General features: G+C 51.7%; 1 protein-coding gene across 3 annotated transcripts; it reads right to left on the minus strand.

Annotated features, from left to right (window-relative positions):
* Positions 1-1,815: 1,815 nt before the first annotated feature.
* Positions 1,816-23,849, minus strand: SLC41A1 (solute carrier family 41 member 1). 3 transcript variants are annotated; one of them, XM_057558703.1, is made up of 11 exons: positions 23,791-23,849; positions 20,232-21,254; positions 12,764-12,871; positions 11,566-11,637; positions 10,777-10,921; positions 10,492-10,638; positions 9,730-9,877; positions 8,803-8,882; positions 8,154-8,288; positions 7,697-7,845; positions 1,816-4,403 (listed from the first exon to the last, which is right to left on the minus strand). In XM_057558703.1, exons 2-11 carry the CDS (start codon positions 20,604-20,606, stop codon positions 4,218-4,220), a joined length of 1,545 nt encoding a protein of 514 aa, XP_057414686.1. In that variant the 5' UTR covers positions 20,607-21,254; positions 23,791-23,849; the 3' UTR covers positions 1,816-4,217. The 3 variants fall into 3 exon arrangements, with proteins under 3 accessions (XP_057414686.1, XP_007182876.2, XP_057414690.1); XM_007182814.2 differs by lacking the exon at positions 23,791-23,849 and adding an exon at positions 22,945-23,324; XM_057558707.1 differs by lacking the exons at positions 20,232-21,254; positions 23,791-23,849 and adding an exon at positions 22,945-23,324.
* Positions 23,850-23,930: the final 81 nt, after the last annotated feature.

Raw genomic sequence — 23,930 nt, forward strand, 5'->3', positions numbered from 1 at the left:
GGGAGGCTTGATTTTAAATGTCCACTGGAAGATATTGTCTATTTCTGTAGACAATTATCATTTTGCAGCAATACAAGGTGTCTCAAGGGAAAAACTGAGATAACAGGCACCATATTTTTGACCATTTCAGTATGTTTTTATGTTCTCTACACAGGGACACCTTGGCCACCTCTTTCATCTGGCTCCAGGCATGGTGGGAAGGCACTGGGCTGAGAGAATCCTGGGTGTGAATCTATGACCTTGGGCAAGACACTTAACCCCTCTGGGCCTGTTTCTCGCTTGTAAAATGGTGATAATATCTTTTTTGCAAAGTTATGAGAGATAATATTGAAGTTGTAAATGAGGTTATTATTTAAAAGTATATCATAGAGTATAATATACTATATATTAAATATTATACAAATCATAATTAACAAGCAATTATCCTCTTTCCACTAACCCTTAATGGCCTTACTAACATATTACTGCTTTGAAGAGTTAGTCCCAGAGTCCAGGCCCATTATAAAAGGCTGATTTCTTAAATGTTTTCACTAGAAAAAAAAGGGTAATTATGTGACGTCATAGATGTGTTACTTAACTCAATGGGGGGAATCCTTTCACAATGTATTCATATATTAAATCACATTATATACTTTAGATATCTTACAACTTTGTCAATTATATCTCAAAGCTGAAAAAAAAAAGGGCTGATCACCGAGCTGGGTCATGCTCAGCACTGTGTGCTATATACCACTGTCAAGAATCCTTGGGGGACGTGTCCTGCTCGGGCAGTGGTTCCCAGCAGAGGCTTTGGAGTCAGACAGATCTGGGTGGGACTGCACTGTGACTCTGCCCTTCCCTATCTGCCATCTCAGAAAAACTGCTTCGTCACAAACGTGTGCGTGTCTCAGAGGGTTGTGTTATCACCCCCTGCCCTCCAAACTCCGGTCATGCGAACCATTTGTAGTTCACCAAAGCACCAGGCTTACTTCTCTGCTTAGCTTACTGTTTCCTCTCCAGGACGGTTCTCTCCTCCGACATGCTGCTCCTATTCTTGTTGGCTTCCTCTAAGACTTCCCTGCCCCTCAAGACTTGGTTAGGTGTCCTTTCCGTCTGCCTGCTCCCCAGCCACCCTCGGTTTACCCCTATGGTCAGAGTACTGACATTGCCTAGTCATTGGCCCACCTCCCCCTCACTTCAGAGTTGACTAGTATGTTGGGGTTTAGTGTATGCCAGGCACAGTGTCTAGTCCTTTACGTCAATTATCTTACTGAAGTCGCTTAACAACCCTAGGAAATACATATTAGTACAGATGAGGAAACTGAAGCTCAGAGAGGGTAAATAGTTTGCTCAAGGTCACACAGATCAATGCAGAAGATCTGGGATTTGAACTCAGGCCTGTCTGACTCTAAACCCTTTGCAGTCAATTGTAAATTTCTAAGAGTTTACAGGGTTGAGCACAGTGAAAGCACGTGCAAGTACTCAGCAAAGAATGGCTATTATTATTTGACCCAAGCAGATTATAAACCTCTGGCGGGAAGGAATCTTAACCCATAGGTGCTTGCACCCTTTGCACAATACCCCAACCGAGGCTGAGTCAGTGTGTGGAGAGCAAGGACAGAGTAAGGCTTCTGGAATATGTCCCAGAGCAGCACTGATTGCTTCTCAATAAATGGCTGATGTTTTCTATCACGCATCTCTGCATTTAAGAGATATTTCTCGTCGCACTCTGGCCCCTCTCCACTTCTGTGCGAGGAGGGGGTGGGACTACAGAGGGGGCCCAAAGAAACAGTGGAAGCTGCTTTTTGATGAGACACACAGGAACCACCAGCCACCTAAATAAACGTCCTCTTTATTTTACCAAATATAATTTATCAGTTACGTTGACATTTGTCAATTCAGTTATAGTCACTATAAATAATTGTCATAGGACACAGTTCTGTAACTTTTTAAGGATATAAGAGTAAACCAATGTTGCTCCTCACAGCCGGGCCAAAAGTCCATGCAGTTTGTGCAATCGGGGGAAAAGAAATGGATCTTCCACGAAAGTCATGAAGTTCATTTTCTTTCCCTCTCACCCTGCAGTCCTCCCTCTGCTCACACACGCAGGGCTTGGGGCACACCTACCTTCTTGCTTTTGTGGCAAAGGACACTCTGGAATCCCCCAGGGCAGCCTGGCTGAACTCCAGAGATGAGGAAGGGGTGGGGGGTGACTGGGGCAGGGGTGACTGCAGACCACAGGGGCACAGCCTCAGGGGCGGAGGAGTTGGTTTTGCTGCCTGTACAAGAGTCTGTGTGCAAATGGGTTTGGAGGTGGAGGACAAGACGAAAGAAGGCCTGAGGAAGAGCAGGAACAAGGCCAGGCTGGTGTTAATAAACTCTGCTGGACACAACCCCAGCTAGATAACCTCTACGATTCCAATTCTAAGGTTCTAGGCTCTGGAAGGTGGCCTGGGTGGAAATGGAGGGAGAGAAAAGTCTCTGGTGGTAAAGGGCAAGTTCCTGGGATGAGGCATCGTAGTGGTAAGAGTCAGGGTCACTGCCTAGTCTTCCCCTGGAGATGGGCCCTTTAGGCTACAGAGGGGAGGGCTTAAGGGGAAGCTGTGGATAGACAGGCTAGAAAAAACCTGCATCCAAATGCCCAGATTTGTACACATGTGAGTGTGGACAACAGAATCCTGATCTGTTCACGGTAACGTGTGGGGAAGATGCAGAGACTCCAGTGTTCTCCCAGTCTTGTGCTGGGCAGAGAAAAGTGGAAGCAGTCGGTTGATATCCAGCCTTCTAGTTCTGAATCCTCTTTTGGGTGGCTGGTGAGGAGATGGAGGGAAGGGAGGGTAAGGGGAGTTTAGGGAAATCAACAGTGGCTGAGCAATGGGGCTAGGGGCTCTAGCCGTGGTCAGTGTTGTGCGGAAGTGGGATCTAGGATTGGAATCTAGAGGCGGAACCTGGCTCAGTGACAAAGATGGAAATACAGCGAGGAAACTTTCTCTGCCAGATTGAAAAGGGCACATGGCCTTTATATCTAGGAACGAGGCGAGGTTAGAACCGTGTTTCCCTTACCGCTGGCTAGTCAGTGCCTGTGCAAACAGGACCTAACACGTAGTAGGCACTCAATAAATAGCGCTCAACAAATGTTTCAGACTGTGCCTGCAGACGACCTCCTCTTGGGGAGGCTGTGTATTTGCTGAATAAATGAATGAATGAATGAATGAGTGAATGAATGATGAATGTGGGCAGAAGCCAAGAGAGGAAAACTGACCTCCATGGCATGAAAGAATGAGTGATTTCAGGAAGCGACAGGGTCTAAGGTGACCACGTGATTATGTCTTCAGGAGAGACAGCAGCAGTGAAACACCCCTGGTTGCCCTCAACCTCCCAACCATTTTCCACATACCCATTCTCCGTCCCTAATCTTGGAACCCAACCCGGCAAGCTCTGGGAAAGGTCGTGCTTGGAAACAATTAGAGATAAAGGTTGAACAGAGATAATCAGTTCTCTGGGCCCAGGGAGGATGTAGATCTTGGCAAACTATGGGTAGACATGGGTCAACAGGGAGACCAGGCCACTGCTCATTTCTTCCTGGATGAGACAATCAATTGGAAAAAAGATCAAAGGGAGGGGTTGGTGGTATTTATCAGGCAATCGGGTAAGGAGCACATACACAATTTAAGGAGTTCACCTCATTCTTTTTGAGAGCAGGGTAGAGAATAGGGCTAGGATTATTTGGGGCCAGAGCAGCTGTCTCCTGCTTAGTGCTTTGAAGTTGGTCCATTTCTAGAAAAAGTATGTGTGTGTGGGAGGGGAAGGGAGAGTGACATTTATCCCTCTGTTCAACCGAAAAGAAAAAAAGAAAACAAAGACAAACCCCCAAAACCAGAGCCCACTCACAGAGGCTGAGTTTGCTAAAGCTAAGCCAAACGTCCCCAGATCCCAGATGGAAACCCCTGCCCCAATCCACTTCACCTGGAGGCACCCACCATGAAATTGCACTTGGTGATTGTCTCAAAAATCTACTTGTACTATTCATCTCAGTCCATCTGTCCTGCCTGAATTCTTGCTCTACAAACTTGGCTCAATGTATAAAAATTCCCATTGAAAATAATGAGAATTCGGTATCAAAGTGAAGTCCTAGAAAGAGGTGGGAGTGTCGAGTGGGGTGGGGTGGGGTAAGAGAAACCAAAAAAAATTTCACACAGAAAGTGCAGAGAGGTGGAGAGAAGGCTGAGTGACCAGGCTTAGTCCCCGACATCCGTGTCTCGGTCCCCAATGAGCCAGAGGACATGGAAGCTGAGTGCTAGGAGCCCAGTGCCGAGCAGGTCCCCCAGGGCTGTCAAGTACGGGATGGAGAAGTTGTCCGGGTCCAGGCCCCGGCCCCACATCCAGTGCACCATCCAGTCTGCGATGTACAGGAGAATCAGCACCTGGAGAAACAGAAGGGCCCAGCCTGCAGCCATCCCCTCTCTCCAGGGGGAGACAGAAGCCACGCGATCAACCCATTCATTGCATCACAAGGCTTGGCTATCCACAGTCCTTAAGCTGGGACAGCTCATCTCTCTGCCCCAGCAACCCCTCTATGTTCCTTCCCTCCACAGTGACCACCTTGAACAGATGACAGGAGTAATTCGAGTTCTTTGGGAAGGAAGATGCCCCTACTCCCTGGAGTCACCCACATCAGCATTACATTCTGCTCCTAAATTTACCAAACAAGAGGATTCCTAATCGACATCCTACTGCTTGCAGGAATTCAGCCTTCTTGCCTCTAATTCTGGGTCATCCTATCCTCAGGTCACTCCAGTTCTTGCCATGTTGGCCTCTTTGGGAGCCAGGCAGGGGGCTGGGGGTTGGAGTTTGATTTTCATACAGGGATTTGTCCTCAGAGCAGAGTGGAATAAGGACAGCGTTAGAGGCTGCTGCCGGCACAGCTGTCTGAGTAACAGTTGATTATCCCAAGCTGCCTTCCTCCTGACTCTTCCCATTCTGCTGTTGTGGGCTCAGAGAATGCAAGTTTATTTTAACATTAGTCCTAGCAAAACAGAATTAAGAATAAGTCGGCTAAATACAAAGCAGACAGTGCATACCAATTCAAAAGACGTTTTGGATTATCTGCTGCTTTGATTTATCTGTGCCCTTGCTTTTCTTCCATTACTACAGAAAATTAAGAATGATCTAGATTAGAACCTTGCTAGTGGGCCCAGGACCAGTAGCATCAACAACAGCTGGGAGCTTCTGAAAAATGAAGAATCTCAGGCCTCACGCTGGATCTCCTAAATCGGAATCTGCATTTTAACAAGATTCACACGCACTTTTAAGTTGGTGATGAACTCGGTCCAAAATATTCTGGTGGAGTGGGCTGGCCTGCATCTTTTATATAGTTTGCATGATTCCTGACATTTGGGGATCCCCAAATGACTGCATCTGTGTGAGAATGAAACGGTTTCTAACGGTAAAGCTCCAACACAGTCATTTGGGAGGTTTTACTCCTGACTGTACTTTGTAAATACTGTGGTATGCAAATTCTTCCCTGAGGGGCTCAGATGCTGGAACCAGGGCCACTGGGGGATCCAGAAGCCAGAAGTGATGCCTATTTTTAGGCAAATTTGGTTGCTCTCCTGTCTTCTCTCCAAGGAAGCCAGAGGTTACAGTTCCAGCACCTTCACGTTCCACCTTGCCCCACACACAGCTGCTTTGGACTCCTATGGCCCTGGCCCCAGCCCTGGGTGAGGGCCAGCCCCCCATAACTTCACACCCTTGCCAGCAGCTGCAGAAGCATCCCAAATAAAGAGCGTGGCCAGAAGGACTTCGGGACGTGTCCCACGAAGGGAATGGCAACAGCTGTCCCCATATTCCAGCCTCCCGAGCAGGGCCTGGGACATATGGCTGGGAGGGGGCGGCGAGGGGATCAGGAAGAACCTTTAGAGGGGATCAAGTGCCATGCTCCCGCCCTGCACAGGCTAGAGAAGACAGCAGAGGTGAGAGTGTCCCCCAGCGTGTTCACAGTGGGGAATGAAGCCGGGCTCATCCTTCCCGACGTGGCCAAGGGCTACCCTCCAGCCACAGACCCTCGGCACATACACCTTCCCTTTTCCCACCGAGTGTGCTTCACCCCAACTCACAATGGAACGTGGCAAGTTGGGTAACTGCCGCGGGGAAACTGCCTGTGGTTGGCCCAGCCCTTGCTAAGATGTCCTAACACACAACATTTCTAAAGTTGGGGATGAGGGGCTGGAGTTATGGATAAGGGCTTACCAGTAGGGGACTGGTTACATGCAACTATGGCATGTCTATACAACAGAAGAGAAGGCAGCCATAAAAATCAGGGTGTTCTGCTCTTCACATACGGGTGTGGAATGATCTCTAGGATAAATTGTTAAGTGAAAAAAGCAGGGTGTGGACAGCATGTATAGTGTGCTACATGTGTGTTAAAAAAAAAGGAGGGAAATAAGAAAAATATGTATGTTTGCTTGCATAAATATAGAATAAACTTGAAGGATACATAAGAAACAGATATAGATAAACAACAAGGTCCTACTGTATAGCATAGGGAACTATATTCAATATCTTGTAATAAACCATAATGGAAAAGAATATATATATATATTCTTATGTATATATATATATATATATATATATATATATATATATATGTAAAACTGAGTCACTTTGCTGTACATCAGAAACTAACACAACACTGTAAATCAACTATACTTCAAAAAAAAAAAAAAAGAAACAGATAACACCAATGGCCTGTGAGGAACAGAACTGGATGGCTGGAAAAAGGGGAGAAAAGACTTTTCACTGAGGTTTCACTATGAACCTTACACATTTTTTGAACTATGTGACTGTGATTACCTATTCGAAAAGCAAATCTGTAGAAATTGAAAATGTGATACTAAGGGTGAGTTTGGCTATAAAGGGGTTGCGTGAGGGAGGCTTGTGGTGATGGAACTGTTCTGTATCTCGACTGTGGTGGTGGTTACGTGAATGCACACGTGATAGAATTGCATAGAACCACACACACACACACACACACACATACAAGTGCATGTAAAACTGGTGCAATCTGAATAGCTTTGTGCATTGTATCAACACTGATTTCCTGGTTTTGATGTTGTGCTATAATTATGCAAGATGTTACTACCACTGCAGGGAACTGGGTGATCAGTACATGGGATCTCTCTACATTTTGGGGGGCAACTTCTTGAGAATATATAATTATTTCAAAACAAAAAGTTGAAAAAAAGGTAATACAAAGCCAGGGAGAAAGCATCCTAGTATTACAGAATGGCAAGGCTGGATGGGATCCAACAGATTATCTAGTGCAGTGGTTTTGACACGTTTTCAAGCTGTGAAACCCTTTATTCAAATGAAATCTCCCAAGGAACCCCAGCATGTGAACAGAGCCACATGGAGCTGTGTGGTCAGGCTAGTGGGGGTGGCACCTGCCTGAAGTCCACCACCTCTGGTCCACTCCTCTCAATTTACAAATGTATCATTGAGGCTCAGAGAAGTAAAACAACTGAGCAAAAGTCACACAGCATGGTAGTGACTTTGCTGGAACTACAGCCTGTTCTCCTGAGCCCCTGTCCAGTGTTTACTGGCCACACAGTCACAGAGAAAGAGTTGGAAGACTCTTTCTGGGCCAAGCCTGGACCTCCCTTCCCATCCCTGCAGGGCAGCCCTGGCCCCCCGCCCCCGTGCCCCTGCCAGTCCGTACCTGGAGCAGTGCAGCTGTCATGTAGAAGATGATGAAGATGAGTGTGAGAGTGGTGTGCCCGCCCTGCATACAGCTGATGGTGTAGAGGAACACCAGGTGTCCTGGGACCACGAGGAGAAAGAGGACCCGGGCCGAGCGAGAATTCACATCTGGGACCAGGGGAGAGATGGTGTGAGGAGGAGGAGGGGAGGAGGAGAACTGGCTCCAAGGGACCTTTCAAAGTCAGGAGGTGCCACACTACACTCCAGGGCAGCAGACAGCTGACTATCTCTCTGTCTCCATCCCATGGTCCCCATCCCTCAGGGTGTCCCAGGAAAGGAGAGCCTTCCTGCCTGGGCTCTGCCCTCCAGAACAGCTGGTACATACAGCCCAACAGTGAAGGAGAACCTACATATGCAGGCCCCAGCTGTTTCTGAAGTGATGGAGTGAACCTAGGAGGTGGGGACTCTGGCATTACCGGGACTGAAGAAGGTGGTACAAGGGCTGGGGCAGCGGCGAGGGGCTTGCCCAGAGTTCTCGCCTGGCATCCCGTTCATGTGGAGGAAGGTGGAGATGCGGCTGGCCTGCACAGCCACCAGATTGCCCCCAACACCTGCGGAGACACATAAGACCTGAGACGTGGGGGTGGGGAGTGGGGAGGGCATGACCCATTCACCAGACCCCAGGAAAAGAGTGAGACACTAAGAAGGAAGACAAAGACACCCTTCCTTCCAGGGAGTCTTCCAGGCTCCTCCCATCCTCCATGCTATGGAGATGTGGCAGTCCCCCATACTCCTAACACGGCTGAGAGTGCAGGGAGGGACACAGGTGGATCTGCAGACTCAGGGAGCCTGCCTTCTCCATCAATGCAGAGTGTACACCTGCGGTCAGACATAGCCGAGGGGACAAGGCCCTGCCTGGCTCAGCCCCTCTCCAAAGCTCTGCGTGGTCCCAGGCATCCAATGCTCATGCGCTGGTTCCAGTAACCAGTTTCAAGTAGCAGTTCAAGTCGTGAACTATCTGAGCTGGACTCTCTTGCCTGCTAGAACCCTGACTGATACAAAGCCCCCCACATCCTCTGATCCCGCCCTCTTCTTTCCCCTAGGCAGCTAATGCCAAGACCTCACCATTAATCACAGGTGTGAAGACAGCCATCCCCGCAAAGTTGGGGTCTGAGACAGTCTTGTCCAAGATGAGGCCTCCCACACTACACAGACACAAAGACAAGACACAAAGACCAGTGAAGGCTTCTGTTCCGGTCCCCGGGATGAGAGGTACAGGTCCATCTGGACGTGGGCAGCAAGGTGGCTCCCAGGAGCCCCTTGTCCTTCCAGTCCTCGCCTCCCCTTGCCAGACCAGCTGATGCTCCTGACATACACGCCGGCGCAGCACCCCGAGCAAGCTGGGGCAGGCAGCTGTCTCCTTTACCCACCTCCCAAGTTGGCTAGAGGAGCCGCCTGCTGTTCTGCCTGCTCAGTGTGATTTCCCCTTCTGGTAACAGTGCTGGGCTTTTCCTCAGGGAACCACCTCTCTCAAACTCAGTCACTGTGGTTCGAGTGACACTGCTCCAATGATGGCGAGGCCCCAGGCCCATCCAATCAGAGCAGCACATCCCTAAGGCCACAGTGATTGGTTCAGGGATAGCCACATGACTGGCTGACAGCCAATGACATTCTATAATGGGACTCTGCAGAATTGTTGACAGAAAGAATCCCTGCTGGAATTAGTAAGCGTAAGGAAGTGCAAACCTGAAGCTGCAGGCCAACACAGAGAAAAGCAGAGCTGAGACATGGAGAATACTGGGGCCCTAATGATATCATTTATGTCCCTGAATCCAGCTGTGCCTCTTTAGTTCTCTAAGCCAATGTGTTCTGCTTTCTAATGAAACCCATTTCAGATGGCTTCTGTCACTTGCTACGGAAGGACATGTAACTGATCCACTGTTGAAGGCATTTCTAGGGTCTGTGCCACACTTCCTCTTTCCGGGGCTTAAAATCGAGTCTGTGGAAGGGAGGGGGGGAGGGGGAGGGTGGGCATCAAGGGCCTGAGCCTACCTGCTGATGGCCATGGCAATGATGACAGGCTCCCAGCCTGAGTACAACACCTCCCTTGTGGCTGGGCTCCGTCGAGCCAGCACCACCCAGACAGGCAGCAGGGCCATGAAGAAGGCACACACCAGGGGGTAGATATATTGCCAGACATCTGAGAGAGGCAGAGATGGGAGGGAGGTGAGCAATGTAGCTCCCTGCTCCCAGCCTCCCCTTAGCTCAGCCTGCAAATGCCCCAACAGATCAACAGTAACACCACACTAAATGCCAGTAAATATATTACCTCATCTGATGCTCACTGTAAACCCGGGAGGGAGATGGGGCCAGCCTTTTCCATTTGTAGATAAGGAAACCAAGGTGAAATCTCCTCAGACATTGAACTTATTAGGGGTACAGATCAGATCCTAGGTTTCTTGCTTTGATTCCCCAGAAATCCCTATCTCCCCTCCTCTTCTTCATTTTGCAAGCAGATTCCAGCCTTCAGTTCCTTTCCTTTGCCCTTGCCCCCTTACCCCTCCAAGATAAGTAAGAATATACAGCACCAAGCATATTTCTCAAATACTTTCACCCCTGCTCCTGCTGCCTGCATGAATTTGAGATAAGTACTTAGCCTCATCTCTCTAAGGCAGGGACTTATTACAAACTGTGCTCCAACCAAATAGTTAAGAACATAGAAGAAATCCTTGCACATGTGCAAACCCACTACCATCTCTCCCAATCCCACCCAGGAGTCCACCCTGGTCACACCCTTGATTGCCTCAGCCTCACCCTGCTCCAGGTAGAGTCCCCAGCTGATGCCTGAGAGCAGTGCCAAGGTGATGAGGTCTCCCAGGCTGGCAGCAATGGGCGTGGCCACATTGTCTGGGTTGATTCCAATCTTGCGAGAGCCAATGATGACTCCAATCATGATCATGCCTGGGGAGGAAGGAGAGGGGCCAGGCAGGGTAAGAAGAGATAATGGGGTATCAACCAACAAAAAGACAGATTGAAGGTTTAGTTGACACCTCTGGGGCAGCCCTTCCTACTCCCCTGCCCCTCCCTTCCCTTCCTTACCCAGTACCAGGGAGGCAATGAAGGCCGTGGCCACGCTGCTGGCACAGAGCAGGAAGGCATGTGGGATACTGAAGTGGCCGTCAGGGATCCAGCCAAAGACGACGGCTGCGATGGACGCCAGGAAGCCCACCACCGTGGCCTGCACCTGAGGAGGGGAGTGGTAACTCGGAGAGCAGAGCACGTCTTAGCTGAGGTCACTGAGCACTTAGCCAGACCTCTTCCTGCCCTCAGCAGCCCCAGGAGGCAGGCGGGGCTGGCCTGTCCAGTCCTCCCAGGCTGGAATGATGTCTTTGTTTATTTAGTTTCACACCAGACACCAGTACTGGGTAGTGCACCCTGCAGGAACCCAGGACATGTTACTGGCTGAATGAGTGTTCCTCTGGGGATTGGGGGAGGTTCAATAGAGCCTGAGACTTCAGTCCAGACACAAGGCCTGGGACTCAATGGGGAAGACTCCCAGTTCGGAACCTGTGTGGCCTCATGGGGGGATGGGACAACAGCAGTCAAGGACCTTCAGCACTCCTGAGTCTCCTCCTGAGTCTGATCTGTGGGGACACAAGCCCTCTGCACCACTGGAAGCCAAGAACTGACACTGTAGATACTGGGGTTCCCCCCATCTTGGCTGTTTTCCTGGGAAACCTGGTTACCTCCTGGAGTCCCTTTGGGAGAAGCCAGCTCAGCAGGATGCTGGAGCTTTACTCAGGAGCCGGCAGGGGCTGACTTAAGCCTTTCAAATTCCTGACCAGGGAGGAAGCTTAGCCCCACCGTCTCTGGTCCCTGCTCTCTTACCTGGATGAGGGCCATATTCCCAGCGATCATCCGCCAGAGCTCCTTGGGTGTGTCCATGTGCCCGATGTTGGCCTGGGAGAGGGAGGACAAGGGTCTGGAGCTCCAGGCTGGAAAAGGCCTGCAGCTCCATCCATTAGGACCTTGCCTGGATCAGCAGGCAGTGCATGTGACCTAAGACTCTGGGACCAGGACATGACCCCCAGCGAAAGTGAAGCAGGGTCGAGGGGCTGGGGTGACAGGGAAGGAGCAGAAGAGCCTTGAGCTCCTGCCTCTGGCTGGGGATGGGAAGGGGGCTCCCAAGGCAGCCTCCTCTTCTCCCCTCCTCTCAGGACAGCCGCTGAGCAGAGGCCGATTCCATGCTCTGCCCTGCTCACCTGGGCAGCTCATTCCCACATGGGTTAGAATGACCTGATCCTTCCCTGGCTCTGAAGCCAGCTTGCCATCTTAGGGAAGAAAGGTCAGCTGCTGGTGCAGGACGGAGGCCACGAGAGTGTCTGGGAAGGAGTGAGGAGGCATGGGAATAGGCCAGGAGGGCAAGTTGGGGAGGGCTAGGCTGGCTGCCACTTCTCTCTGCTGCCTTCTCCAGGCTCATGGCCACGCACGGACACCCCTGCCACTTGGCTCCCCTGGCCTCCTGAGTTTTACTGCTTCCTGCCTCCCACCCCACGGGGCCTGTATCTGGTTCAGTCTCCGAACCATGACGGCCGATCTAAGAGTTTGGGGAGGTGGGAGTGATGAGCAGCCCCTCTTCATCTCTTCCCTTACAGAAGAGCAGCCTGCCATGGGGGAAGGGGAATGGGATGGGAGGGGGGCTGGGAAGGCCTGGCTCTGCTCCTGCCCAGCTGCAGAGTAGGGCTGGAGATCAGAGGAGGCCCCCATCTGTGCAGCTGGAGGGACCAGCATGATGCTCGCCTGTCAAAGCTGCACAAACAGTCACGAGGCGGGTTGCGAAGCAGGGGGTGGGGCAAGAGTCCAAGGATGGCTGGGACATCCAGAAACCGAGCCTGGGAACCACTCTGGGCAGGGAGCTCCTGCCCAGGAGCAGGACAACCAGCCTGGGGTCTCCCTACTCCTTTCCACCCCAGACCCACACTGCAGACCTGGGCAGTTGAGAAAGGCCTGTGGTGATCTCCTAGTCAGGCTCTGTGCTGCCCCGGACTCCTCTGTGTGCCCCATTCCTCCCAGCCAGGACACTCACTGCGGTGGAAAGCCTTGATGCCAGGGTCATTTCCAGGTTCCCCTTAAGCCCCAGCAGTGCAGGCACCAGGATGAAGACCTCTGTCACTTTCTGGAAGACTTCCCAGTGCTGCAAGGTGAAAACAGAACCCAGGCATTTCAGGGCCCCAAAGGGCTGGCTTCGAGGTTGAACGTGAAACTGAGTCCCCCTAAAAGCGAGTTCCTGTTCCAAGGTTATGATTAATGTCTTTATCCAAAACTTTAATCCCTTTCTTGTCCCTTCTGACCTCAATCCTGTGCTAAATGAACAATTAGCCAGAGTCAGATGACTAAGATTGCTGAGGTCAATCATAACGTAGTTAACGTACAGACTCAGGCTGTTTCTCTAGGTCAAAATGAGCTAACAGACCCTGGGTCATGGACCACCAGACCATAGACTCTTAAACAGCAGGCATCCTGAGTCCCAAAAGTACAATTAAGAAATGTCACAAGATGATGATTAACCCCAGCTTCTTTGTTCTTCCCCTTTAAATCCCCCTCACTCAGAGACCAAGTGGGAGTGGATCTGAGGCTTTTCTCCCACTCCCTTGCTTGGTGCCCTGCAGTAAGCCTTTACTTTGCTGCAAACCTGCTGTCAGAGTTTGGCTTTTTGTGCCGTGGGCACACGAGCCCTTGTTCGGTTACAACTGGATAGTCTGGGAGCAGGGGCTTGAGGAGGAAATGGAATCAGCAGGGAGTGAGCACGTCAGACGCCTTTCCTCCAGGAACCCTGGAAGCAAACCAAGTCCATGGTACTCCAAACAACAAAGTCCCCGCTCCTGCCACCCAGAACAGGGGAGACGTAGAGGGTCCCTTCCAGTCAGGAGGCCCTAGCCCGTCTCTGCTTCTTCTGCCTGCTTTGTGGAGCTGGGGGAGAAGACGGCAGGGACCCACACAGCTGAGTCACCCTGGGGCTGGCTTACACCCCAGAACTCCTTTGCGATCTCCCTTCAAATTGCCTTCAGTCTGGTTCCTCTGTGGCCTCAGCCTTGAGCGGTGTTGTCTCAGCTGTTGAGCACCGGGCTCCAGGGGGCTGGGGTTGAGGAGATTAGAGAGTTTGTTTGGTTTCTATCTATCTCCAAGGGCTCTGGGCCTCAGCCACAGCAGCTCTCCTTTAGAACAGGCTCTGAATTAAGACCGTGGCCCCCCAAACCTCAGAGTGCTGGTCTGCAAGAGGTTTTTCATTCCTCCTCTGCATTCTCTCACCCTACAGACCTGCCCCAATCTCTCAGTTAGGAAAGGGAAGTGTACCCCTGCAAGGAAGAGCACTGGACTGGGAGGCAGGAGACACGGATTCCAGCCCTGAGACCATCAGGCTTGGCTCTCCTACCTATTTCTTCAGCTAACATCTTTTAAGTCTGCACCATGTGCCAGGCTAAGGCTCTGTGTGCATTTTCTCATTATATCCTATCAACAACCCAGTGAGGTAGGAGCTATTTTTATCCCACTTTGTAAATGAGGAAACTGAGGTTCAGAGAGCACTGCACTCCTTAGTGCTAAGAAGGAAAAATGTAGGAGCCAGGATTGGTTATTTGAAAGCTACTTTAGTTGCAGTTGAAACTGAGGCAAAGTGCTCTAATGAGCAAAGGCAGTGGACTGAGAGTCTTGGGTCTCCCACAAGAGACCACAAGGATGGGCCTCATGCTCTGTCCCCAACATCCTCCCACAGAGACCAGCAGGGGTACCTTAGACGAGTTATAAGGGCCTTGAGCTCTTGACTATAAAAGGTACACTTCAGGGACCAGATCAGATGGTCCCTAAAGGCAATTCCAGCACTGACAACTCTATAGTTAATGATGAGCAAGGCTGCAAATCAAACCCACAATAAGATATCACCTCATACTCATTAGGATGGCAGCTATTAAAAAACAAAACAAAATAGAAAATAACAAGTGTTGGTGAGGATGTGGAGAAACTGGAACACTTGTGCACTGTTGATGGAATGTAAAATCGTACAACCACTATGGAAAACAATATGGCGGTTCCTTAAAAAATTAAGAAGAGAACTACTATATGATCCAGCAATCTCACGTCTGGTACGTACCCAAAATAACTTAAAGCAGGGTCTCAAAGAGATATCTGCACATCCATGTTCATAGCAACATTATTCACAATAGCCAAGAGGTAGAAGCAACCCAAGTGTCCACTGACAGATGAATGAATAAACAAAACATGGTCTATAACAAGGGAATATTATTCAGCCCTAAAAGGAAGGAAATCCTGTTACATGCAACAACATGGATGGACCTTAAGGACATTATATTAAGTGAAATAAGCCAGTCACAAAAAGACAAATATTATATGATTCCACTTATATGAGGTATCTAAAGTATTCAAATTCCTAGAAATAGAAGTAGCATGGTGGTTACCAGGGGCTAGGAGGAGGGGGAAAAGGGAAGTTAATGTTTAATGGATGTAGAGTTTCAGTTTTGCAAGATAAAAAAGTTCTGGAGATCTGTTTTACAACAATGTGAACATACTTCACAGCATTGAACTGTACATTAAAAATGGTTAAGATGATACATTTTATGTGTTTGTTACCACAGTTAAAAAAAAAAAAAAAAAAGAGGAGCATGGAAATCAGAGGGGGCTAAGGCCAGGATTAGAGTCCAGGGGAGGCTGGACACTGGGGAGTCCTATAAAGGCAAGGACCTCTCGATTCTTGTCAGAGTTCTTTTTGTGGGTGTGTGTGAGGTGCTGATGGCAGGGGGAGTCCCTACCAGGACCCAGGGGAAGGGCTCATCTCACTAGGGCTGGAGCGTATCTGTACCTGAGCTCCTGGCCTAGCTCCTCACTGGTGGAAGGCGCAGGACTTTTTTAGGGAAGGCTCTTTCTGAAAACTAAGGATGGGAAAGAAACCCCCTGTCCCCCAGCCATAGTTGCTGAGCTTTCAGGCACCCACAGGAAGAGCCAGGAGGGATGCAAATCCCTTTTCATCCCTGGGCCCCCAAAGAGAAGGCAGCCCCAGTGAGCCCCGTCTACGCTGGAGGAACTCGGGGACTGTTGCTCTTGGACAAGGCCAGCACATAGCTCTGGGGCGCCAGCTCCCAGCAGGCAAGGCCTTGCTCAGCTCTGCCTCCTCCTCCCTCGCCTCAACTGGACACGCAGCTCCAGAGACGAAGAATTCTCTCTGCTCCCCTCCCCGCCCCTCATAAGGGTGGCTGACCCATAAGGGTGGTTTGGAAGCTCCACTCAGAGCCCAGCCTCGTATCCCCTCCTCACTGCATAACACCTGCCCCTCCCAGCTTCCAAGCCGCAGGCTCTGTGAAAAGCTTCGATCTCCAGGTAGGCATATGTGAAATATGTGTACTTATTGGCAGAGTGAAGGAGCCCGGAAAGAAATACTCCAAGAGTATGCCAGCAATATTTTCTTAATTGTTTGTAAGGTATATTGTTTGTCTTTACGATTAAGAAAAAAAATGTATGAAGCTCAGCTAAGCCCCTCCAGCTGCCACTATAAATACTCCCAAATCCCTGCGTCTCCCAGCTCACACGCACCCTCTCCTTCAACTACACAAGGACCTAGAAGGGATAGGGTTTTAGCAGCGATAAGATTCGAGACAGACAGGCAAGAAGAGCCAGTGGCTGCAATGACAGCCCTATGCAGAAGTCTTCCCGGCCGGCCAGGATACAGCCTGGAACCTCACACCCCCTGCGCCCCTACCCAGCAATGCCCTGAGCTGGCACTTGGGTCAGAGTAGCCAATGTCTACACACATACTTTCTTCACCCACAAAAGCCTCTCAAAGACGCAGTTCAGGCAGGGGAGCCTCTGACATGTATGTAAACACACACACACACACACACACACACCACCCCCCCACCCCCCCTCTGGGAGAGGCCGGGAAGCAGGCTGCCCTGAGGTGAGGAGTGGGTAGAATGGGCAGGCGCCGACAGTGTCTCTCCTTCCTCCTTTGGCCTAATTCAGGCCCATCCTGTTCATCCTGGCTGGAAGTGCCTGCCCCTGAGGTCAGACCAGTCAGCCAAGCCTTCACCCACACCTTCCTGCTCTGCTGGGGGTGGAAAAGGGCACGTTCCAGGAAGCACTTGGCGGGAAGTGGGGACAGAACACATCGACACTGCTTCTCAGAAATGCAGCTCCTCTTCCCTTTCCTTCTCTGTCCGTGGATACAGGGGAGTGAGGGCTCACTGGTCCCTGATATTTTGGAGGTCAGGGATGAGACAGTTCCCTTCACACTTAAAAATAATCCCAATTCAGAGCAATCACCCTAAGTCTCGCACCTCAGTGGCCCTGCTGCTACTTCATCCTGATACTTCCATCTTGCCTCTTCTATCCCTCACCTCTTCTGGCCTCAAAGACAGACCCCTGCCTGCCTTTGAGTGTTCTGCCCTGAGCCTTCTTCCCCTCCAGGGAGACAGCAGCAGGGAAGAAAGTCACAGCCTGGAAAAGCTGGAGTCAAGGACATGAAGAAGACTAAGATCCTTAGCAGCTCTGAGAACCAGGCTGTGCGAGAACCTGGGAAGTTGGGCTGGAGTTTACCTTTCAGGGTGAGGACTGAGTCAGCTTAGATTAGAGTAAACCCAACCTTCACCTGAGGCTTTCCCCCACCACCTGCAGACATCCTCTAGGTGTCCAAGGAGGAGGGCCTCAGGGCAGCACCTGGGTACAGAGGGCTGTATAAAGTGTGATAAAAGGGATGGACATGCGGAACCTGAGTGTCCTACCCAGGAATGCCAGCAGCCACGGGGGCAGGCCAGCCATGAGAGGAACGCTTCTTTCCCACTCCACTTCTCTAAGCCCATGCTTGCCATCCACTTTCATCTTTGTAGACTCTTCTGTATACGCAGCAGGAAAGAAAAGCCAGAGGAGGAGGTATTTCGGGGAGGGGGTGTCTCCTTTCCTTGGGATCCTCAGCAAGTGAGTAGTGAGTCAGGATAAGGAGCTGGGAGTCTCACCTGTTTTAACACAGCTGGGGATTCCAGTGAAGGCTGGCACACCACCTCCTGCCACCCCCATCCCTCAAAAGGCTGACAGAAGAGGGGAGTGAGATGCTCTGCAGCCGCCTAGGACCAAACCAGGAGGTGGGGCGGGGCATCTGCAGCATGGAGGCTCCCAGATCCCAACCCCCTTCAATTCTACCACTGGGCCCAGTCCTGCTTTCCTTCCCAAATGCTATGGGAACGTTCAGCCACGGTGGGGAAGTTGCAGCAGACTGCAGTCCACTTAAACTTTTCCTACTTTTGGCCAGTACGCCAGCCCCTTATCTCACTGCAGAGGCTGGTTCTACAGGCTGAGTGGAGAGGAGGGCAGATAAGAGGAGAGAGAAATGGGCCTGGGGAAGAGACTGGGGCTTCTGCAGCAGTGGAGAAAAAAGGGGGGGCCCTGGACCAAGGAGACATCTGCACCAACACGGCCTTCTGCTCAGCTGCTCTGGGACACTGGGGACACTCTACAGCCAGCTCCTCCTGATGGCCCCAGCCTCTTAGGGCCCCAGATTCTGTCCCACTGAAGGTCATCTTAGCTTGTGAAGGGGGAATGCGGTGTGAATCCTTAGAAATTGGCCTGCTTTTCCTGAATCCGAGATTGTCAGACACCCCTTTCGCCCCCTTAGATATGGAATAAGAATCTCCCTGTGGTCCCCGACCTTTCTGCTCCCACCCCTGCCATGATATCACTGCAGCCATCTGCAGGGCCTGCTACAGACCAGCTGTGGCAGGAGGCTGGGGGAGGGGGACAAGGACAAACCAGCCATTGTCATCCATACCAACTGGACCTTAGCTTTGGGGTGAGCCTAGGTGCCACACTGAGGGCAAATGTTGGCCCTCTGTGGGCACATTGGTCAGGCTCCAAAGATTCCCTACCTGGGTTTCTCAATGTCTCAGGACCATGGGTGAGGGGTGGAGGCGGGCAAGATGTCAGAAGTCTTTTCCACCTCTAGAACTCTCTTCAGTGTGTGAGATGGGGGGAGGGAGGGGCCCTCTAAGAACTTTTGTTCTTGCTCATTTTAGAATGTAACTCCAGCTGTTCCAGACTCCAGTCTACCCTGTTCTTCGGGGAAAGACAAAGAGAGCAGACCCCTCCCAGAGTCTTTAACCAATTGGCGAACCACGGCCACGGTGAAGGCCATAGAGTTTAATGGCATAGGTTCTGAGTCAGATGACCAGGGACAAGTTCCCTAATCCCTCTGAGCCACAGGTTCCCTATCTACACAATGGAGATGGTTATGGTTCCTACCTCATGGGCCCACAGAAGAGTCCAACAGATGCTCCCCACTACCGTTCTTACTATCCAGAAAATAAAACCACCCCTTTCCAGGTCACCACCAGATCCTGGTTCTATACCCTTTGGAGGCACCAAACCAGAACTGGAAAGCTCTTAAAATGAAAACCAAGGCCACAGGAAAGGGATGGAAGAGGTGGAGAACTGCTACCCTGGTCTCATTTCTCCTCCTCCCATTACCTCCACTCACTGCACTAGGAGAAGGAGCAGCTACCAGGGGGAGGAATCCAAAGCCCGCCTTCCTAGCTCCTGACATGAGGAACAATCCCCAAGATAACAAGTTAGGGGAGAGAGCAGGAATGACATAAACACCATCCTCATTAGCAACCAAAGGTGCAGTGTTCTCCTAAGGACTCAAGTCAAAGTGGCCCAGGTAGACACCATTGAAAGAACCACCTAGAACCAACCACCCTGTTTCCTGGGACAAGGGCATGGTGAGACTTGCCAGCAGGACTCTCTGTATTACCACATGCATCGTTGGTAGGGTTGGATGGGAAAAGGGGAGGGGATGCTGAACTCCATGTCCTCCTGAGAGATTCCATGAGAGATTATATTTTGTCCCCATATATGTCACATAATTAGCACTTCTATGTCTCATCACACCAACACCGACCCTCCCCCGAATCATGTATCAGACAGCATGTGCCCACCCCCATTCCCCAGCAAGATCCTGCCAAGGTTACAGGCAGACAAGCAACACAAAATACCTTTAAGAACCTTCCCACTTAATTTGAGACCCTCTTGGCAGCTGGACAAATTCCTGCCCAGCAGGGGGATGAAGGGGAAACTTGAAACTGAGTTTTCTCCTATGGGCATCCTTGAAACCCCAAAGTAAAGGGAAAAGAAAGTACAAAGAGGAGACCTATCTAAATGTCTCCTACTGAGCTGGGCTCAGCAGAAATGCCCAGGAGGGATGGCAGGCAACAAACCTATTCTATCTCTCCTCTTCCAAGCCTGAGCTCTGGAACCAATTCTGCTTCTGTTAAGCAATACTGCCCTGACCACCTCCCTGGGACTACTGAGCTTCCTCAAGGCTTCTGTAGAAAGTAACTAGACGAAGAAGCCAAGGACACGATCCAAAGGGAAAAGTACTCCAGGAAGCAGCAGCTGCTTCTGACAGGGAGGTGGAAGAAAAGCTCCAAGAGACAGTTTCCCAGGAGGAAAAGGTGGCTCCGGGCTCAGGGTCAAGAGCTGCCCTCCCCAGGTCCTACCTGTACGATGTCCAGCACCATGCCGGCAGCCACAGTCCCAAAGCCTGCCAGGAGGAAGGGAAACAGCACTTGCAGCCCGATGGAAAAGGAGGTCTCCTTGAGCGGGGAGGGTGGTGCGGGGCCACGGTCTGTGCTGACGTCATCACTTTCATTGCTCTGGCTCCCGTTCTCCAGCAGGGCATCCTCCTCCCGAACCCCCTTGGCGTTGGCCCGAGACTCAATCACCACCACCTCTACCCCAGTCCCATCAGGCCCCAGGAACTCTGAGGTCCCGGCCAAGGGCTCTCGCCCGGGGCCATCTGAAGGGCAGGGTGAGGCAGTAGGGCCAGTCCCGTTCAGCTGGTGGACGTCCTTCGGCTCCGCCTTAGAGGACATGACGGGAAGGGAGGAGGAGAAGGGGGAACTCTTCTCTCTTTTTTTGCTTTCTCTCCCTTTCTAACTCGGGAAAGAACTTAGTCTTGGGGCGAACCCAGGCTTGGTCGCCGCGGGACCTCTTCCCACGGCTCTCCGCTCCTATCAGGCGCTGCAAAAACTGATCCACCAACAGGCAGCCCCATCAAGCACTGAAGCCACGAGCTGGAGGGGAGCAAGAAACTCCTCACCAGACTCTGCAGCTGGCCACTAGGGGTGCAGATGCCTGACCCAGCTGGCCAGCACTGTACTTGGGGGAAGCTTCTCTGGCCTCTTAACTTCTTTGGTTCTCAGTGCAGGCTTCTCAGAGCAAGGGGCATCCAGAGTAGAAGAGCCCGGCTAAGTCTGGGGTGCCCTCTGAGGTGGCCCTTCTTTCATTAAAGTAGCTTGAGTTCAGATCTTTCAGAAGGCAGCCTCGGCCTGGGGCTGTGGCTCCTTCCCCCGCCTCTGGTTGGGCTCCTTCAGCTTCCCACAGCTCCTCGGGCTCTGCTGGTCCCAGGGCACTGTCTGCTGTCTCTCTCCTGTTTTCCAGAGATGCCCTTCCTTCCTGGAAAGACCTTGCACCTTCCCAAATCCCTGGTCCTTAAAGTCACAAGAATCTGTATGGAACACCTTATGTAGGAAGAAAGAAGACAAGAAAAAGAGGATGTTACGATACAGCAAAGGACAGCTCCTACTGGGAGAATCCTCCCACAAGGCAGGCATAAAGAGTTTGCTATTTGCCTTCCTTTTCTCATTAAATCACCCATTCCTGCCCTGTGACATCTGGATGCCCAGAGGGCACTATCCCTGCCATGCTCCCAACAGGCAACCCACTGCCTCGCAGGGGCCACCACTTTGGTCAACAGCAATGAGATGTGGCCAGCCTGGGATTAGGAAGGTGCTGTGCAGGAGACCCTGGCATTGCCTTCTCAGCGACCGGGGATGGGAAGGGATGTCCTGGGGGAGATTCCTTCTTCAATGCCCATTAAGAACCCAAGATTATTAAGGTGTGGTCTCCCAGTGGGGTCAGTTACAAATTCAGTCACAAGCTCCCTGTAGCCACCCTGCTGTAGAAAGTGATTGTTTACAGTCACACAGGGCAAATAAGCAGGGAGAATTTAATCACTGAGTGAAGGTCCCCAGACCCCTAAAAGCCCCAGCCCCTGAGGAAAAAAAAAACAACAACTGGGAGGACTTCCTGGGCAATGGGGCAAGGCTGCCAGACCAAGGCCAAGAGCCAGAGGCCTACCCATTCCTGCCCTTGAGAGTCAACAGTGTTACAGAAAGCTCAGACACTGACTTGGATCCAGGCCTCTGTTCCTACTTCTCTCCCCCTGCTCTTGGCCTTGTGAGCTTGTCAGATAGGACAAGGGTGTTATCTCAGTTTGAAGGGAAAGACGGTAAAACTATTGGTTATTATGCACACATTTCAGTTCTCTAGGTTCACCCTGTTCCCCAGGGTTACTGAGAGTTGGATATAATGGAATTCTTAAAAAACAAAAACAAAAACAAAAAACAAAAGCACCATCCAAATAAATAAGTAAATAAAACAAAGCAAAATAAAAAGCAAAGCAGCATAAGCCAAAATGCACTTGCTCCCAAATGCATGTCTCTTTAGCTGTAATGGCCCCACTTTTCTTGCCTAAAGCAATCCCCAGGCCTTGATCCCACCCTATCCCAGCTCACCAGAATAGCTCTCACAAGTAAAAAATAAATTTAAAGAGAATTTCCCTAGGAAAGATGAATAGGTCCTTAAGTATTCCAAACACACAATTAGTCAACTCCTGTTTGGGAAAGGGTGGATCAAACTCCAGTAACTGGCCCACGGGAACTGTTTTCTTTCTAGTCACTCACGTCACCAGGACTCCCTTTTCCAGTCTCCTGAAACACTGTCCTGTGGTCCTTTCAAAAACCCTCACTAGAGATCCAGGAGGAAACCTCTGAGCAAGAGAGAGTCCACTGTCCCTTGCCAGAAAAGTTTCTGAGTCCGCTAAAACTTGACCCTCCCTCCTCCTCCCGTCTTCCTGGCAGGTCACCTAACCTGAAAGGGGGGCTCGAAAGAAGAGAAGCCAGTCCCTCACCCCACTCCTTCCAGTAACGCAGACTTAAGATGGGCTTAAGGCCATGGGATGAAAGAAGCAAAAGTGACCCAGGATGCCCTGAGGAGGGGACAAAAAAGACCGTCTTAGTATCCCCAAACCCCGGGAGGGAGAGGTATCTGGGTGGCCCTCCCGCCTCTCCCCGATTCAGACTCAGCAAATGCGCTGCGCTCCAGGTCTCCCGCCCTCGCCACCCACCCCCTAGACCCAACAGGACTGACCTGCCCCTCGCTGGGGAGGAAGGGGGGCGCCTGGCGTGTGGCAGCAGGGACCCGTGGTCTTGGGGGGTGCAGGTATCCCCCTCTTCTCATCACTCCTCCTCGGCAGTCCTCCTCGGCCTCCGGCGTGCCCCCTACAACCCCAGCCAAGGCGAGCGTCCAGCCGCGACACCCGGCTCGCTACATTTCGCCTCTGCGTTACTGCGAGGCCGCCGCTCCGCTTCCACGAAGGGGAGGTGGTCAGGGAGGGCAGGATATACCGCCTCGCTCCCGAGCGGGGGGTGGGGGACCCGGACGGGGGACCGTGGGGCCGAGCTCACTCGCCCCCAATCGCTTCTTGCCCGGGCACTTGGGCCCGACTGGTTGGCTGCTAGGGGCAAACGTGATCTGGGGCAGACTGGGTGGCACCCCTCCCATCAAAAATAGATTCTGGATGGACAACTGCAGCAGCCAATCGGGGGCGGGGGAGGGGGCGGGCTCAGACTCGGCCTGGCCCCTTTCCTTCGCTTCGAGCCCCGGAGGCGGGGCGCCAGCAAAACGCAGTGCGAGGAGTGACGGGAGCCCGAGGCTGCCTCGCGGGTCCCAGCGCCCATCCGCCGGCTGCCCGAGGTTCCCGCTCCAGGCGCCTTGCCACCTCCGTCGGGCCCGCCCCGCCGCGCTGGGACCTTCCCTCGCCCTTTAAAGCCGTGTGCGCCTGTGCACGTCTATCCCTGCATCTTGAATGTTTCCTTGAGCCGGGGAGACTGGGAAACCTCCCCGTGGAGCCAGCCAGCTCTGACCTCCGGGCCTCAAGCAGCCATCCCCGTGCTCTTAACCCCGCGCTTGGTTCCCGGAGAGAACCGTCCCTACCTTGTTCTTGGACACAGCTCCTCTCCTGCTGGCTAGTCTCCTCGCGCTTCCGCCAGATTCCGCATTCCACCAAGCGCGTGGCTCAGCCTGATGGAACCGGCCTTAATAAAGTCCCAGCCTTGAAAGGGGCGGGAAGAGAG

This window comes from Balaenoptera acutorostrata, chromosome 1 (genome assembly GCF_949987535.1).
Source record: "Balaenoptera acutorostrata chromosome 1, mBalAcu1.1, whole genome shotgun sequence".
In the NCBI taxonomy this organism is placed as follows: Eukaryota; Metazoa; Chordata; class Mammalia; order Artiodactyla; family Balaenopteridae; genus Balaenoptera; species Balaenoptera acutorostrata.

Excerpts from the sequence above, each read along its gene's own strand:
- SLC41A1 (XM_057558703.1), bottom strand. The coding sequence starts at position 20,606 with ATGTCCTCTAAGGCGGAGCCGAAGGACGTCCACCAGCTGAACGGGACT. Across the intron at positions 11,638-12,763 it reads CATCAAGGCTTTCCACCGCA|GCCAACATCGGGCACATGGA; the intron begins GTGAGTGTCCTG and ends TCCCTCTCCCAG. Across the intron at positions 10,922-11,565 it reads GGAATATGGCCCTCATCCAG|GTGCAGGCCACGGTGGTGGG; the intron begins GTAAGAGAGCAG and ends TCCCCTCCTCAG.